This window comes from Colius striatus, chromosome 10 (assembly GCF_028858725.1).
Source record: "Colius striatus isolate bColStr4 chromosome 10, bColStr4.1.hap1, whole genome shotgun sequence".
Taxonomy (NCBI): Eukaryota; Metazoa; Chordata; class Aves; order Coliiformes; family Coliidae; genus Colius; species Colius striatus.
Genome location: NC_084768.1, coordinates 9,282,696 through 9,300,493, shown reverse-complemented (window position 1 = coordinate 9,300,493; position 17,798 = coordinate 9,282,696). Strand labels below are relative to the sequence as shown.

The window sequence follows — 17,798 nt, the reverse complement described above, 5'->3', positions numbered from 1 at the left end:
CTCCATGATGGTAAAGCTTTGCAGAGCCCTGCTGTGAAACACAAGAGACCGTCATCTGCCCAACTAAGCTGGGCTCCCAGGTGTGCTTTAGCTTCTTGCTACCTCCAGGACACAAGAGAAGACCAGCCTTGGGGACTGGGAGACTATATACCAGCTCACAGGGTGATCTGGTATATGAGCACCATAGCCCTGCTGCAGCCCATCACCTGCACCTGCAAATGCAGCCCCCAGACTGCTGCACCAGCTGAGATCTGCCTCAGGAATGCAGCCACTCAGGCAGAAAATAGGATCTGGTCAGCTCTTACTCCTTTGCACACACAACTGCTCCCTTTCCTCTCCTAATTTGGGAGCACCATGGGAAATTCTGATAGTTTGGCTGAAAGCAGCACTTTCTTTTCCACCAAAAAGAAAAAACCCTGTCAGGTTGCCAAGAAGATGTATATCTGAGAAATCCCTGTCCTCCCCTATACTCCCTGCCTCAACCTTTTTAACTGGTGCTCGAGCCATCCCTACGCCATCCCTGCTTGCCCTGCTCACCATGAGGAAGAGGAGGAGGATTTGAGCTGGATTCTGTGTTTCTACTACCTGTTTTCCCCTGCTTTTGCAAAAACACCAGCCCCTGAAAAAAACAGGAGAGAGAACAGTGTAATTAAGGAAAAGCAGAGCTCCAGATGACACTGACTCCAGAGAGTGGTGCTTCCCCCTCCCTCTCTGTGCTTTCTCATCACATCGGTCTCTCACTGGGGGCATGAGTCACATTGGTTCTGGTGATGGATGAAATTAGCTCCAATGTGAAGCTGGAAATAAAAAGCCATTCAGCAACAAGACAGCTGTGCAGGCACTGGGCTCAGGGCAACAATCCTCTCTGCCTTTTTCTGCTCTTGCGCTTTTTGCAAGCAGCTCCCTTTTAATTAGATGGGACGCGGTCCTAAGTCAACTATAAATGATATTATCAAACTAATAGACTGTGATCATATCCTGGCTTCTGTTGGGCTGGAAGCTGCTGCTGGCTGCCATGGGAACTGTGGATTTCACACAGGTCCTCAACTCTTGTTTGTAGGCATCAAAAGAAAGGAAGGGAAGTGGTCCTGAACCCCCCCCAAATGTCTTTGCTTTGCAAAGAAATGAGTTGTTCACCCCAGACACTCATCCATTGGGACTTTTTCATCCCCTCTTTCTTGGCCAAGGCTGTTCTGCATGATCCTCATCTCCTGGCAAGCATCTGCCCTGCACTGTCCTGCCCCATGGTTCACCAGCATCCTTGCTGTGTCTGGGCTGGGTGAAACCAAAAGTGACAAAGAAGGGAAGCGGAGAGAAAAGAGAAGACTCTTCTGGTGAGCTGCACAGCCTGGATGCGAGTACTGAATGGAGCAACATCTGCCCCGTCACACTGTAGCTCTGGCTGCTGGCAAGGCTCTTTTCCTTCTAGAATCTGGGTTCCTCTAAAGAACAAATACTTCGAGCAGGAGAGGTTTTTTATCACTGTCAGGCTGAAAGGCTTCCTCCCAGCCTGCCTGACCCTGCTCCCTGACATCCCTTCGAACAGGTCTGTGCCTACTCTGTGAGTGAATGCATTGCACGTGAAATCCCAGGCCCCAGCTGAGATCTTCTCAAACCAACCCCTGCTGCATTGATTTTATTTGCATGGGACTAATTTTTTTAATCAGAGTTATGTAGGACATGATCAGAAGCAATTAAAGGCTGACAGACTAATTAATGTCAATCAGCCTGGTTTATAGGTATTGGCCTTGTCAATCAAACCCAATATTGTGTGTTGGTGAGATTGCTCTCAGTTCTCAAAGCTAATGCTCCACAGAGAGATTTTCTTTCCTGAAATGCTCAGATACTTATTAAAATAGTACAAGTCCTTCAGGAACCAGTTAAAGGACATATTTCAAAGTCCTTTAGGCACTGACAATTACAGGTAGATCCTTTGATAAATCCCGCTTGGTGCTGCATCAGATTAAATGGCAAACTTGCTACCAAGCTCCTGAGGACTGTGCTAGCTGCACCTCATCCCTCCTGCTGCTGGGAATGTGCCCTGCAAAGGCCCACGCTGAAGGAGATGGGTATGGCAATCTGCTCAGCCCAGCAAAGAAGTGACTACATGGGCCCTGTGGCAAGACGTGGGCAGGACAGGGACAGGCTGGGAATCTGATATGGGCCGTTGGGTGGTTTGCAGAGGGATGTTTGAGAAAAAGACAAAGAAGCAGAAACCTGTTGTAAGTTTGTTCCTGTCAAAAGCAAATGCCCAGGGTGCTTTGGGAAGGTTGGGTTTGGCAGCAAGGAGATCTGCTGCAGCCTGGGCATGCCCAGCACCACCACAGATCTGCCCACAAGGCCTCGGGTACCAGTTGACTACGGGCATGGGCAACCTTTCCAGCATGCCACATGAACCCATGGAAGAAGAACAGAACCAGCTATTAAAGCAAATCCCTTCCCTTGCAATGTGCCCTGAACCTGGCACTGCTCTCGTTAGAACAACAATCAAAGAGCATTTGCAGTGGCTGTGTTGGGAGGGCACAGGCACTGCTGCTCTCAGCACTCGCTGCCTTTTAAATCCTGAACCCCGCAGCACTCCTTTGCACAGAATAGTATGGATGTCATTTTCTACTGTTAAGAAAAATGAATAAAGGACGAGATCCATCAGGCAGAGCCCTGGAAAAGTACCTGAGACGTGAGGTGACGGAAAGAGGAACTTGCAGGGCACAGCCAGCCACGGGAAGCGATGCTCAGAAGTTCCACCAGCCCAAAGCAGGTCTGGCACAGGCTGCAGGGTACCACTGGGCTGGTGGCATTGCCTGGCCCATGGACAGCTTGTGCTTGAGAGATGTAAGACTTGTGGTAGCATAGTGCCAGATCCTTCCTAGGCAGAGCTGGAGAGGGCTGAAACAAGTTTAATGAGGAGCAGCTGAGGGAACTGGGGTTATTTATGCTGGAGAAGAGAAGGCTGAAGGGACACATGTTCAGTCTCTGCAACTACCTGACGGGAGGCTGTAGTGAGGTGGGGAGAAAGGGCCTAAAGTTGCACCAGGGGAGGTTTAGATTGTAGACAAGGAAGAACTTTTTCCCTGAGAGGGTTGTCAGACGCTGGGCACAGGCTGCCCAGGGAGCTGGTGGAGTCCCCATCCCTGGAGATACAGCTGAGATGCTGAGGGCCATGGGTTAGTGATGGGCTTGGCAGTGTGAGGTGAGGGGTTGGACACCACAATCTTAAAAGTGTTTTCCAACCAAAATGATTCTGTGAAACACTGGTTTCCATCCTGCTGGCTTTGTAGGCCTCCCCAGGTCTGGGGAAGAGCAGCATGTTATTCACAGCCTTGTCAAATATGACAGTTCCGTCAGCAGGTCACTAAGCAGTCACCATTAAATTTATCTCTGTGATTGCTGGGGCTTGTAATATTAAACTTTGGAGCTTTATAATTTTATCTTTTCTGAATGGATTGCAGTCCTTTGCCACAGCCTGTCAGCCAGAGATGTCTGATGGACCTGGAGAGGCTGAGCCTGGCTCTTATCACCAGCAAGCTGGGACATTGGGCCATGCAATGCTCCAGAGCCCGAGCACTCTGTGCCCTACTAGGAACAGGGAGAGGGCAGCGATTACTTGGGAGCAGAAGGGGTTTTATGGCACACTTATTTCCATGGTACAAAATCATATATTGCCATTATGGTGGAAGAGCCTTTGCATCGTTATCACTTGAAGACGTACATTTTCTTTAAGCTCCTGGTTTAATTGCTCCTCGTTGGACACTGGTCATGGGACATTAGGAATCAATAAAAGATGACTCATAAAATATGGGCTATTTGCAGAGCAGTGAGGGGGTTATGGTCAACAGAGTAGATTTGTTTCACTGCAGTTTTAGCTTTTCATTTGCCTCCCATTTGAGCAAGGTAGCTGATCCCTCTGCAGGAGCCACATCCCTCCGTCCCAGCCCCAACCTTTGCCCTGCAGCTTTGCTCATGCAAAATGCCCTGGCCCTGAGGAAGCCACTGTGGACAGAGCCACACATTTTAATTCCCAGATGAAATGGGAAGAGCATGGCCCCAAAAGAGAAGATGAAGCTGCTCGATGCTGAGCAGGAGCGCAGCGATGCCACTTGCTCTGAGGACATGGATGCTGGAGGGAAGCATTAATATTCTGGGCCACCACATCTCTCAGCCATCTGTTGCACCACAGCAAAGAACACCAAAATAAACTTCAAAATCCCCTGCAAGGGAGAAAACTCTGGATGTTATTCCTACAACAAGCTGTTCAAAGCTCACTCAAACCATCTTTCTCCTTTCCAAGCGTAGCAATTTTCAGAGACGTCCTGCCTGAGGGAGAAGAGTTTGGTAGCTGAGAGGTTTGGAGGAGTGCAGCAGTACATGCTGGGGATGCATGATGTGCTCCAGCCCAGCTTGTTACTGTGGATAAGGATGATGTGATAACCATGCCATCTCCCAAACAGCTGGTTGGGATGAGGCAGGGAGCTGCAAGCTGGCAGTTCCTTGTGCAGCACTTTGTTCCTGAGCAGACAGCACCATTTAAAGCTTTTGGATGCTTCCTGAAGCATCTGGTGGAAAGGAGGGGAAGTTTCACCCCAAAATGCCTGCAAGTTGCTCAAGGCTCTGGTGCTGCTCTGTCTCCTACTAAAAGCCACCAAGGATCCATCTCCTCCAATTGTGGATGCCCTTCTCCCAGGAGGAGATGAGGAGGAAAATTTTAGGAGGATTTATGTTTTATATATGGCATTTGGGACTCTCCCAGTATCACACACTTACTGCCTCTAGCTCATTCCACTGTCTCCTAGCAAGTGCAGGTACAGATTGATGCTCTTCCAGGTGCCAGCCTCACTAGAGAGATTAATGAGGGATAATTTCTTACAAAGGGGTTTATTGAGTTCTCCAAGTTCATTCACCAGCTGCAAAGTGAAACATCTGAAAACAGGTTTTGAATACCAAGCTCTCCCTGGCACTAGCACAGAAAAAGGCTAACAAGGCTTTTTTTTTCTGCTCAAGGTATTTATAGTGCTGGGCAGAGCCCTGGAAGCTGAGATACTGGGTTAGGAGATGCCTACCAGCGTGGCACACTCGAGGTGCTGTGCTCTGCTTCTCAGCATGCTCAGCCTCATGAGCTCCCCTGAGTGACAGGCTGTCATTTCATGGCAGATTTGGAGAAGTGGGGGAGTCCTGGAGACCAAAACAAAGGTGATCACTCAGCTACAGCAATGTAAAGAAATGAGATTTTGGCTACACCACCCTGCAGACCTCATGTCTGCTCACCTTATGGCCCAAAATGTTGACTTAGTGTCACTACAATACCTGTTCTGCTACATGATGCTTTAAGGGTGAGGTTAGAGATGCTGCTGGTCTCCTGCAGATGAGTTTCTTCCCCTGTGTGTGGCTTCCCTTCAGCAGAAATCACCTTGCCTTGGAGGAAATTGGCTCCCACTAGTAAATCAGCTTTTTAAAACAGCTCCACCAATTAGCAAGTGGGCAGGTGGCTGAAGAGGGGCCTCTTGTGCAAATATTTCCCACGAGGTGCTAATTAGGCTCCTCTCTCATCTCAAGCACATTCCTACCCCTGCCAATGAATCATTCTACTAATTTTTATCCTGTTGCACTTAGTGTAACACACCTATAACCTATAGCACACCTATAATGTTGGCATTTTTGCAGACACTTTGCAGGTACCCGACCTGGGAAGAGTGGATGCAAACCCACAGCTGTAAGGACACATTTCCAACGATGATTTACCATTTCCCTCAATGTGTTGTAGACAGTCCTCAGGGAGACATGGTCAGCCTTTGGGCTTTTCCTCTGGGATACACCACAGGGGAGGATCTGGGCATCTTCTGCACTCATTTATTTATTCCAACCCTGATGCCTTTTCCTTGGACGTGACTTTTCTGCTATCTGCAGCTTTTTCCCCATCAAAATCTCCCTCCTGACAGCATCCCAGCAGCAGGACCAATGCTTCACATCCCAATGAAGAACTTGCAGAGATATGTTTGCAAATGCCTTTTGCACACAGGACCATGCTGTAACATCAGGGAAACTCACACAGAAATAAACTACAGTACTCACTCTTCCCTATGACTGCTCTTTGTCTTCAAACAGCTGTAAAAGAGAGCAATCAATATACCTTGCCAGGGTCTTTTTAATGCTTCCTGAGCCATTATGGTCATAACGCTTCTTAGGGCTGCTGTGTCAATACATTTGAGGCACTGAAGATGTCAAAACCACATAAAATCTTTATTAAGGAGAAATTAAATGAGCAAGCCCAAATCAGTAAGTTAAATGGGTATTATCCTTCAAGGATGCCAGAGCTAAAAACCAGACACAGCTCAAAAATCCAGGGCATTCAAAGTTAGGATTAAATTAATGAGAAACTCAAACTTTTGCCACAGAGCCTGGGCAGGAGGAATTTAGGAGGATGAGAATTGCTGTTATGGTGCTCTGGACACCTGCCCTTCAGTGTTTATTGCAGCAGTGGCCTGAGCTAAAAAAGTGTAGCAAATCTGGGGCAGGCAAGAGGAAAACAGATATTGGCATAAACATTAAGTCTCCCTTTGCTCAACAAATGAACCCAGACTGAACAAACGGGAAACCAAATAGCACTTATTTGCATGGGATCTGAGGTGATAGCATCTGAGGCTGCACTGGGTGGCCCCAGGATGCAGGGCACCCCGTGGGGAGGGCATGTGGGTTTCTCAAGGGAGGGGATGAAGAGGCTTTTACCCTGCCCAGTTACACCTGCCAGCCTCAATCCCTGCCCACTGGTGCTGTGCACACAGGCACAGCAATGCTTGAGAAAATCAGAGCCAGGTAAAGCAGCTCACTGCCTGCATCCCCCTGCTCCCTGCTGCAGCCTCCCCACAGCCCAGGCAGCTTCTGTCTCTTCCTCCTTCCTGGGGTTCATTGAGGAGCTGATGCTCTCAGGTACAGGTACAAGATACAGATACAAGCAGCAGCAGGTTGTTTGGATGGGGCTCACTGATCCCTGGCTGTGCTGTGAGAGAGCCTGTGCTCTGGGAAGGAGCAAGGTGGGAGCAATAACTGAACCTCCAGCAAAAGGAGCAGATCCTGGGCTGGAAGAGCAGCCTTTCCCCAGGCAGCCTGCTCCCTGAATGTGTTGCAAAGCTTTACCAAAGGGCCATCCCTGTGCTGCATTTCCCTGGGAGTGTCTTACTTCTCCCAGACCCTCCAAAGCACTTTTGGATCCTGCAAAGACACCAGTGCCATCCTCAACAGTGCTTTTGTCTTGAAGCCCAACACCAGTCACCCTCCTGCCAGCTTCACACAGGGGCTGCAGCAGCAGATATTTTCACCTGCCAAAAGGAGACCATCAGAGGACAAGTAGGACATGTGAGAGCTGCCAGGACCTCGGGAAAGAAAAGCTACAGCTCTCACTCCCTTTGCCTTCCCAGTGCCCTTGGCTGTGCAGCACACAGGGCAATGCAGCAGCGAGATGCCCGTGCTGCTGCACGCCGGCTGCCAGCCCCCAGGAGGGTAATGTGTCTGGGGATCAGCCCCAGGCAGAGAGAAGGTGGGGGTACTGCAGGTACCACGAGGCTGCGGGGACACAAGAGCTGGGTCCCTGCTCTTCTCACCGATGATGTTGGGCATGCAGCAGCACAAACCCATCACTGCCTTTTCACCCAAATGTTTGGCAGGGGCACAGGACCTGGATGGTTTCTCGATGCTTTACAAGATGCTGGTATGGCTTGATTTGATTTACTTAACTGTGAGCTCTTGTTTTGCACTTTTCCAATGCTTGGGAAGTGGATGGGTTCAGTCCAGCCTGTCCCCAGTATCCAAGGAGCAATCATAGATTGTGGCTGTGCAGCACTGGGACAACATGCTGCCCTTTGGGACAGGTCTGACAAGAGAGCTCAGAGAGGCTCAGGCTTTGCATCTCCAGGGTGGCATTGCGCTGGTGTCCCCCTGCAAGAGACTGGCTGGACCTGGCTCCTTTGCTTGGGAGGAGACATTTGCCTGGGCACTGCCCAGTAGATTGGTAACTGGTGGGACAGCACCAGTTCAGCTCCCGAAGCACCACTGTCCTCTTCCCATCAAGGGCATGGGCTGCCTTGTGCCCATGGCTTGTTTTTGGATGGCAGGAAGCGATGCTGCCTCTGCTGTCCCCATGGGTTTTCAACTGGAGGGCTGGGAATTTGCGTCCCTCCTTCTGCATTATTGTTGTGCCGCTCTTGCTTCAGCAGGTGGGAGTCTAAAGCTTGCCAGGAGGATTGCTCATTTCACAAAAGAGCTCTTTCTTTTGCCAACACACCTCCTCAGTGGAAAGCTGGGGAAAAAAAATTGCTCAGTTCCAGCCTATTTCATTTTAATTGTTTCATTTAGTACTCATTGCCCACGGCAACATCTCACCTTCCCTATAAGAAAGAGGCAGGCTGGTAGGCAGTCACCCTGCACAGCCCCTGCCACCTCCTGGCACTCCCACGGCTCCCGGGGGGGCCGTCTCTGCTGGGCAGGGATGGATTTCAAAGAGGAGGTAGCAGTGGCTTGCATTGCCCTGAGCAAGGCACAGCTGCAGTGCTACCATTGCTGCACTGTCTGCATGTCTCCAGGTCTCTGCTGGATGCTCTGGCTCTCCCCTCTGCTCGACTCTTTCGTACTCCCCAAACCCCTTCCAGTGGAGGGGCTGGCTCATACCACTTGTTTCCAAGATGGTTTAAAAAAAGAAAGGTTTGAGCTGCTGAGCAAGAAATGTGATGCACAAAAAGCCCCTGGAAATGTTGGAGAGCAGCAGATGAGCAAAGCCCCTCATCACATCCTTCCTTCTCCATGGAGAAGGCTTTTAGCACCAGTGGATTCAGGTACCCTTATGGCAAGGACCTGAGCACTGCATCCCAGGTGAGCATCGCCTCCAGGACCTCTCCTCCCACTCCTGCTCCTAACACAGAGGCTCAGGGCAGCCCTTCCCCGAGGACTAAGATGACAGCCTCATGTCAGCAGTGCAAAGCAGGGTCCTGCAGCCTCAGGGAAAAGGTTGCGGGGGGGCCCCCTGAGCCTGCTTGGAGGTTACTGCACTGGGATAAAGCACTAATTTGCCTCCATTCAGGCTCCATTCAAGGAGCCCAGCCAGACACTCCCTCAGGCAACCTTAGCAACAGATCAGGCTCAAGGGAATCTTAACTTATTCCAATACAAGGCATGGCTGCAGAGCTAGCTATCAGGCTGAGAGAGAACCAAAATACACACATCAACCTGTCAAGTTAACCCCTCGGTAATTTATTTTACCCCCAGGATAAAATGCCACTGGGGATGCAGCCTGCTTCGGGGCACTGCCCGAGCTGGCACAGCCTGCACCTCAGCTCTTCCTCCCCCAGCTCCCTTCTGGGGAAGAGCTGTAAAACAAAGGCTTATAAATTAATTACCTAAAAGGGTGGCAGAACGTTATGAGATACTTGGGAGTTACTCATCCTGATGTTCATCTCATGTGCTGTAATAGCACCAGGACAGATCCAATATGTAATTCCATAGGTTCTTCCAGAATAATTTAGCCATTTAATTAATATCTGCTAATACCTTTTAAATCACCTGCCTTATTCCCCTCATCTTCTCTGAGAGAATGGAGGTAAAACCTTTTCCAGTTCACTAAATCTATTGCAAACTCACTTTTCTTGGCAAAGATATCATTTTATTTCCCACCAGATTTATTCCTGGTAAAGAACTGACTCCCCCCCACACACAGCCCAAAGTCATCTCTGGGTGACAAGGTGGCCAAGTAGGGCTGTGATTGCCTGCTCCTAAATTTGGAAGGCTGGATCAGGGCTGGGTGACAGGTCTTGGGCAGATCATGACGGGCTGAAACGATGGAGACTAAAACGATTTGTGGATTTAGGTCAGATCCAGTGAGCAGAATCAGAAGAAAATGTGGAAGTGAAAAGTAAACAGCATTAGGCATTTTATTCCATGTCCTCAAGATGAATTGTTTGGTTTAGAAAAAAATGCAAATAACATCCCAAAACATTTCAGCGTGTTTGAGATGCAGCTTTTTTGTCTTGTCTCCTTGTGCCTCCCCGCAGGTGCAGGCAGCTGAGAGGTGCCCAACCCCTGGGGCAGCATTTCAGCTGCAAAGATGATTTTTTTACTCCATGAGTTCAGGGCACAGCACCCCGAGACACCACTTAGGGACCCAGGAGGGGTGAATGTATGAGGAAACAAGTGATTTGGGCCCCAAGCTGCTCCCCCCTCCATCCCTTACTGGCAGAAAAGAGACTACCAGAAGCCATTGCTCTCATGGGGCTTTTATTGTCTGGCCTCCAAGCCCCTCGCCACGGCTCACGCTGGAGGAGGACACCCCTGCCTAGGGCACCACATCCTTCTTGACTCTTTTTTGGGGTTTTTTTTTTTGTATTTTGAAAGATTTTATTTTAAAAATATAGTAGCTGTGGAAAGCAGCCCTCTTTATAAACACTCGATGCCAGGGATGAAATGCATCGTCGCCATCCTTATTACTTCAGCCCTCTGAGGTGCCAGCGGGGCCAGGGCGGCTCATGGCAGGGGGGAGAGAGACAAGAGAGACCCTTCTAAAAATAGAAATATTGTGCTGAGTTGGTGGGAGTGAAGGAAATACATAGAACACCAGCATCAGAGTAGCTTCAGCTTGTCAGACGTTGCTCCTGACGGAGCAGGCGTTGGTGCGGTACTGGTGGAGGTGCGGTTCCCCTCAAGCAAAGGGGCAGGGGGCAACCGTTCCAGCCCCTGGCCTCAGTGCTTTCTGCTCTCACCCACCCCCAACTGCAAGGACACCAGCCCCTAGGGCAGCCCAGGAGCCATTATAAATAGGAAACTGTAAACATAACCATCAGAGATAAGAGACATTGACATCACAGGGTTTACTGGTTCAAACATCCCACCCTTCCCTCCCCTCCCCCCCCACCCCCAGCAAACTTGTACACCTATGCCCCTGTCACCACTCCATAAAAAGAAAGGTCTCCAGTAACAAAATCTCCATTCCAGGCTTGGAGTAAAGGTGAGGTGCTCGAGGAATAAAAAGGGACATTGCAACCTTAGCGGTCTTTGCTCGGGAGAGGAGAAGGTGGCGGGAAGGAGAGGAGTAGCTGGTTCAGGTCCGTTGCTCAAGTTCATTTGGTTTGTCTGGAGGACTCCTAGGGTTATACCTGAGATGAAGACGTCTAGGGGACACTCCATAGCTCAACACAAACGTGCTTGGTGTTTTGTGCCTAGAAGAGCCCTCGGCGCCAGGATCTGATGCAGCCAGAGAGCAGCACCCCTCCTCCGCTCGGCACGGGGCCATCGGGACCGACGCTCGCCCGGGGCTCACCCCTCAGGTGTCCAGGATCTCGCTGGTGGGAGACGGCTCGTGGGGGATGCCTTGTGCGCTGTGGATGGTCTGGTTGTGGGAGAGGGAGTTCTGCTGGAGCTCCAGGGCGATGGCGTTCTGGGGGAATTCCTTCACCTGCCGCTTGTACTCGAGGAAGGTGCAGGCCTTGGTGGCGATAGCGATAATGTTCTTGCCGATAAAGATGGTGGAGACCCTGCTGTCCTGGAACAATACCATGTTGACGGCCCGGATGAAGATGGTGACGATGTTAATGGTGACCAGGCTGAGGACGGGGTAGAGCATCATTTTTTGCGGGGCAATGTGCTCCCCTTGCATGCTGATCTCGCTGAGGGACACGCAAGGCAGGATCAGGAGGAGTATGTAGCAGTAGAAGAACATGAGCCCCTCTGCCCAGATGGGCAGGCCGGTCCTGTGCGGCTCCCACAGGTTGGCCTGGATGTCCAGGATATCCAGCAGGTCAAGGGCCACCCAGAAGAGGCGTCCCCTCAAGTCCTCTTTCTTCCGAAAGGTCCGTATGTACTCCATGCTGTCCAAGGCCACCAGCACCAGGTAGAGCCCCGGCACGCAGATGGAGAGGAGCAGGGTCAGGGCTTTCCTGGCCACCGTCTCCAGGTTCTTCTTGTCCGCTTTGTAATTCTGAAAGATGAAATAGAGCTTGATCTCCAGCACGAAGATGTAGAGGAACCACAGGATCATGGCGTAGCCCCGCTTGGCCGTCTTCACCTCGGCCCCCACCCACACCGCCACGTAACGCAGCACGATGAGGAAGCAGATGTCCCCCACCAGCACAATGATGCAGACGCCGATCTTGCGGGGCCCTTGGTTCTGCTCCACCAGGTAGGCGTCCATGAAGGCCATGCTGGTCATGATGACGATGGTGGTCAGGCAGACGTGGCGCTTGTCAGGCGGCGGCAGCACCATGGTGAGACGAGCGGCCCTCGCTCCGTGCTGGCGCTAAGGGAGCGGTCCTGCCGGGGGAAAACGGGGACACATCTACAGCCAGCCCGGGGACCGAGGGCTGCTCTGTCCCACAGCCCCAGGAAGAGGTCCCCGGAGGAGCAGTGGCTCTGGGCCACCCCTGCAGACCCTGTCCCTGGCTCCTCGCCCTTCGCAGGCTGTGCCCTGCAAGCACCGCGGCTCTGCCACCAGCCCCAGGCAGCCTCTGCTGGCAACAGCCAGGGGTCACAGAGCTGCAGGGCCTCCTCAAGGGACGTCTCTCCTCTGCGGCGGGTCTCCCATCCTTGTCAGGGTCTCCAGTGAGCCTATGGCACTAATGCACCTCCCCAAATCCTGGCACAGAGCTCTGGAAATGCAGTAGGTGACTGGGCAGCAGGCAGATCTGGCTGGCAGGGAAGGAAAGGGAGCTCTCCTCTTCCCAGTGAGATCCCACGCTCCTCTGAGGTCTAGGGGAGATCCCGCTGTGTCCTCCTTCACACCTATCCCTGTGGGGCTGTGCTGTGCTCCTGCTGCTCCCAGCTGTACACACATCCCTCCATCCCTGGAAAAGACAGCAGAGGACAAGCATTAGGGGTGTGGGCCATGGGATAGTGTGGACAGCAGCCCCCCTCAGCTCAGCTCACCTCATGCTGTGGCACGAGCCACACTCCTGCCAGGTACCATCCTACTGTAGAGGCACCCACCACCATGCCCTGTGTGTGCCTTAACGCAGAATGGCATTTTATTGAGGACAAACAGAGCCCAGAGTGTCCAGACAAGCAGGGAGAGAAAGCAGGAGCACAGCCCAGGTTGGAAAGCAAGAGCTAAGGCTGGCACAGGGGGCTTGGGCTGTCCCTGGCATGGCAGGACAGGGGGTAGCAAAGCTGTCCCTGGGGCAGCATGAGGTCTCAGTAGCTTTCTGGACCGGCTGCAAAGGTGCTGAGCTGAGGCACACACACACATGCAGTTTGGCTGCCCATCCCTCAGGGAATCCATCCTTGCTCACTGGGAAGAGCCCCAGGAGCTGTTGGAGGGGCTCGGTGGCACTGCTCCTGCTCCCCACCACCTGCCTTAACAAGGACACACACAAACCTGGCTGGTCTCATCTTTCAGGGAAAGAGGCAGAGGTGGAGGTTGAAGAGAAGGAGCCAAGCCTAAGGAACTGTAAGCCATTAAAAACCTGCCCTACTTTGCACAGGGAAGCTGCTTATGTTTATAGGCTCTCATTTAAATAAAAGCTGTATTCTTCTCCTGCTTCAGGGAAAGAAGAAGAACAAAGAAGTGGGAAGCCAGATGAGTCAGAGGCAGATGCTGCGTGCCCAAGCAGGTGGACACCAGGGCTGTGCATACCTGTGCCTTGGTGCCCAAAGGATGTGGCAGGCTGAGTAAACATTAGCAGAGACCTTAAAGACCGCTTGCCCCAGCTGGGACCCCCACACTACTTTTCTGAGTCCACCACCAGACCCATGCACAGCAGGGAGAACTGGCTTGTTGAAATAATTTCTCAAGCAGGAATTTGCTCAAAAAGAAACCAAAAAGATGAGGGGGAGGGATGATGATGAGTACCCCTAACTGAACATTCACCACAGCCCTGCTCCCCCCAGCTCGGCTCTCTGCTGCTGATTTGGGCTTCAATTTGTTCTTTCTTGAGGTTTCAGATAAAAATATACAGTCATTGCTGTAACTGCTTTTAAACTCGTGCCAAGTTTTACAGGGGATTTATAGCCAAGGATGGATAATTCCAGATAAATTACATCTTCCAGGAGGGAATGGTGGGCTTTTTTTTTTCCTCTTTCCCCCTTAAGTATTTATGCCTTCAAAAGGCAGTAGTTATTTAAAGGGCAGTGGGTGCATCACAGCATGTTAAGGTTAGGAAGCAGCTTGCTTGTAAATCATGCCCCGGTGCATCACGTGTGGTCTGGGAAGCCAGGGGGGAAGGCACACACACGCTCCCAGCCACAGCTGTCTTCAGCAAAACTCTACCCTGCCTCTCCCTGAATGCCCAGGAACTCACGGTGTTTGCAACAGCAGCAAACAAGTCTTTCACCACCAGTGCTGAGCACACTGTTTTCAGCAAAAAATAAGCCCAAAGGGTGGATTCCTCCCTCCAGTCCACTCCCAAACGACTGACAGCAGCTTCATCTGATAGACACATTCACTTGCTCTGGTGACCTTTTGGAGTGCAGGAAGGGGGTGGCAGGGCTGAGCTGAATCCCAGGGCTGCAGCGCTGCTTTTGCCTGGGTTAAACCCTACATTACCCAGGGTGAGCACCTCTCTCGCCTTTTGCAACTAGCTTCCAAGCATCTGCTGCACTGCAAGCTCTTCTTTGTACTTTCCAGTTGTGCAATAGCTGGTCATTTCCCCTCCTCTCGTAGCCCTGGTCCTCTATATACAGAATATCCGTCAATCTATGGAGCAGAGCTTGCCCGTTTGAGTGACGTGTGCCCATCCTACCAGGGACAGGGCACATCAAACTCTCCTCAGAGGACTACTGAAAAAAGCAGGGTAGTTCTTAAACAACGATTGCTCTGGGAAATCTTGATTCATAATTTTTGAATGACTGCATTTGACAGTACATTCAGAAGCCACCTGAGAAACGTGCTGGATAAACAAGAAATGGAGCATGTCAGATGGCCACGGGAGCATATTTGAGGCAAATATTTGTTTAGATAAGAATTCACATTTTTTTTTCTTCCTGTGGGAATTCTTGTCCATAAAAGGCAGCTCACCTGAATGTAATGAGCTCGGGCTGCTATGGATGCCAGTCAGCCAGGCTGGCAGCTTCCTACAGGAAGGGATGGAGCAGCCTTCGCATCCAGTGCCAGGGCTCCCAAGAGCAGGGGGTGCAGTGATGCTTCAGACTTGGCTACTATGGTCTTCCTTACCAGGACAACATTCAGCCCAAAATTCAACCCCTACAAAAACAGCTCTGTTGCAAATACACTCACTAACACCAGAGCAGCTGGTGATCAGCTGGTGAGATGCAGCCCAGGGCAGTGTCCTGGGGCATCCCTGGAGCTTGTTTGGGGACATCCCACTCCCCAGCCATCCCAGCTGCTATAAAGAACCTGTGGTTACCAGAGGATGTGTGGCCAGAGCTTTGCTTCACCATCAGCCCGGGCAAGTGGGAAGAAAATTAAACTGTGTGGTCCTCCGTGACACTGGTGGCTTAGAATCACAGAATCATTTTGGTTGGAAAAGACCTTTAAGGTCATTGGGTCTGACCCCTTCCCTCACACTGCCAAGCCCATCACTAACCCATGGCCCTCAGCACCTCAGCTATGTGTCTTTTCAATATGTCCAGGGCTGAGGACTCCCCCAGCTCCCTGAGCAGCCCAGGACAGTGTTTAACAACTGTCTCAGGGAAAAAGTTCTCCCTCCTCTCCAATCTAAACCTCCCCTGGTGCAACTCGAGGCCATTTCCTTGCAGCTTGTTGTGGTGTGATGAATTACTGCTCACCCTGCCGTGGCCAGCCTCTGCCACCCGCAGCCATCCATCAACAGTGCCCTCTGGCATCCTCTTCTGGCATCAGCTGGCACGGCAGCGGGCACGGTGCAGGGAGTGGTGGCCATCCCAGTGCACTCCCACAAACCCCATCACCCACATCTGGGGGACAAAGCCTGGGGGGCTCGTGGAGCTGCTGTCAAAACACAGCCTCATGAATGCCAGCACCACGGCTCTACCTGGCAAATTAGTCTAAATTATTTAGGTGATTTGATTCTGTCTATAAATAAAAGAGGGAGTGACCAAGGCAGAAGTCCACACCCGGTAATTAGGATGCTGCATTGCTTAAGGCTTCATTTGCACTTTAATTGCTTTGATTTATCCCAGCTTTCCTGAATGTCAATCGGGAGTTTCCTTTCACTTGGTCCTTCAGCCCTCAGAAGGACTGCTGCTCCACAAAAAGCTTTTTCCCTGCACCCTGCCATGCTCTGTGTCACCACACCGTCTCCAGCAGGGAGGAGGGGATGAGGCAATGGGCACAGCCACCTTTGGCTGTGGTTGAGCTGCCCGGGCACTGGCATTGCCCATGGGCAGCTGCCTGTGCTTTAGGGAGCAGCTGAGGGACAGCCCAGTGACCTGCTCTCCGCAGAGCTTGGGGCTGGGAAGTGCCTCTTAATTGCTTATGCTTTTTACAGCCCTCTGAATTATTTGTGAGATGGGGTTTACAGGGAGCACAAATCCTCTTCTGACTGAGGAATTGTAAATCACGTTGTCCCCGTGCCATTGCATTTTCCTGCCTCACCCGGCTGAAAACTGAGGCTGGTGGCTGTCTCATCCAGCCTCACTGACCTGCAGGATGGGATTTCACCTGCCTCCCCCTGCACAGCCCCTGGGGACTGACAGAGGGGGGATGCTCTACCCTGGGGAGTGAGGGGAAGCTCTGCCTTGGGGAATGAAGGATGCTCTGCAACAGGGGGGATGATCTTCCTTGGGGAATGGAGGATGATGCTCTGCCCTGGGGAGCAGGCCACAGTCTGCCCTGGGGAATGGAGGATGCTCTGCAATGGGATTTGGGGGATGCTCTGCAACAGGGGGGATGCTCTTCCTTGGGGAACAGAGGATGATGCCCTACCCTGGAGAACAGGTCATAGTCTGCCCTGGGGAATGGAGGATGCTCTGCAATGGGGAGGGGGGATGCTCTGCCCTGACAAATGGGGAAGTTGGCTTCTGGGCAGTGGCTGTGCCCAGCCTCCTCCCAGGCAGCAACAGCATCTCAAGTGCATCCTGTGAAGGAAATGAGATTGAGGAAGATTTTTCCGGACCCTGCCCACTAATTACGTCTGAAGGAGGAAACAGCCCACTTGCTAATGATTACAGATAATTTACCATGTTGGCACATCGAGAAACAGAGAAAGAGCTGCAAACTGGTCCCAGAACCTGCCCTGTATACACAGTGCAGCAGGGAAACCAGCTCCTGCTTATACCAGTGAGGGCAGCCGCAACGCTCACGTGCCTCAAACCCTCTCGATTCCCTCGGGGGGTTCATTTCACCCCCCCATTTCCCCAAAAGAAACTCATGTGGAATGTATCAGACCTTGCTGCCCGTGCAGGGAAAAAAAACATAAACCCACTTCCAATCACATCATTTTTGTGATGGGGTGAGGAACTGCTTCTTGCCCAAAGCAGAGCCCTGCATGGGATGGATGCCCTTTTGCATTTGCAGTCCTGTCCCCCACGGCTGCCCTGGCCAAGGCTTTCCTGCTGATGCAGGCGGCTGGAGCTGCCAGGGAACATCTCTCCATTCACAAACACACCGAGTTTGATGATATTTGACAGACGTGTCAAAGAATGAGAGAAAATCACCAAAAAAAAAGCAGCTTTCCAGATATTTTGAGTGTTTAAACGTAGTGTTTAGAGAAGGTAAATGATTCATTTTGACTTGTACATAAAATCACAATACTATGTTTTGACACTACCACAACAATTCCCCATTGCCCCAGCAAAACGTGCTGTTTCTGCAGAGACGTCGCTCGGCGGTTCCAAGGCGGGTGGATTTTGTCTGATCTGGACCAAACCCCAGACTGAAAAGCATCAAGATCTCC

The 17,798-nt window shown here is 51.4% G+C and overlaps 1 protein-coding gene across 2 annotated transcripts in view; it reads right to left on the bottom strand.

Annotated features, from left to right (window-relative positions):
• Positions 1-10,924: 10,924 nt before the first annotated feature.
• The window catches only part of LOC104553787 (transmembrane protein 121), a 113,131-nt gene continuing 106,257 nt past the window's right edge, over positions 10,925-17,798 (bottom strand). For both annotated transcript variants that reach the window (XM_062003714.1, XM_062003715.1), the window contains one exon: positions 10,925-12,812. In XM_062003714.1, the coding sequence (XP_061859698.1) occupies positions 11,297-12,235 (939 nt within the window). In that variant the 5' untranslated portion in view covers positions 12,236-12,812 and the 3' untranslated portion in view covers positions 10,925-11,296. The remainder of the gene's footprint in view (positions 12,813-17,798) is intronic.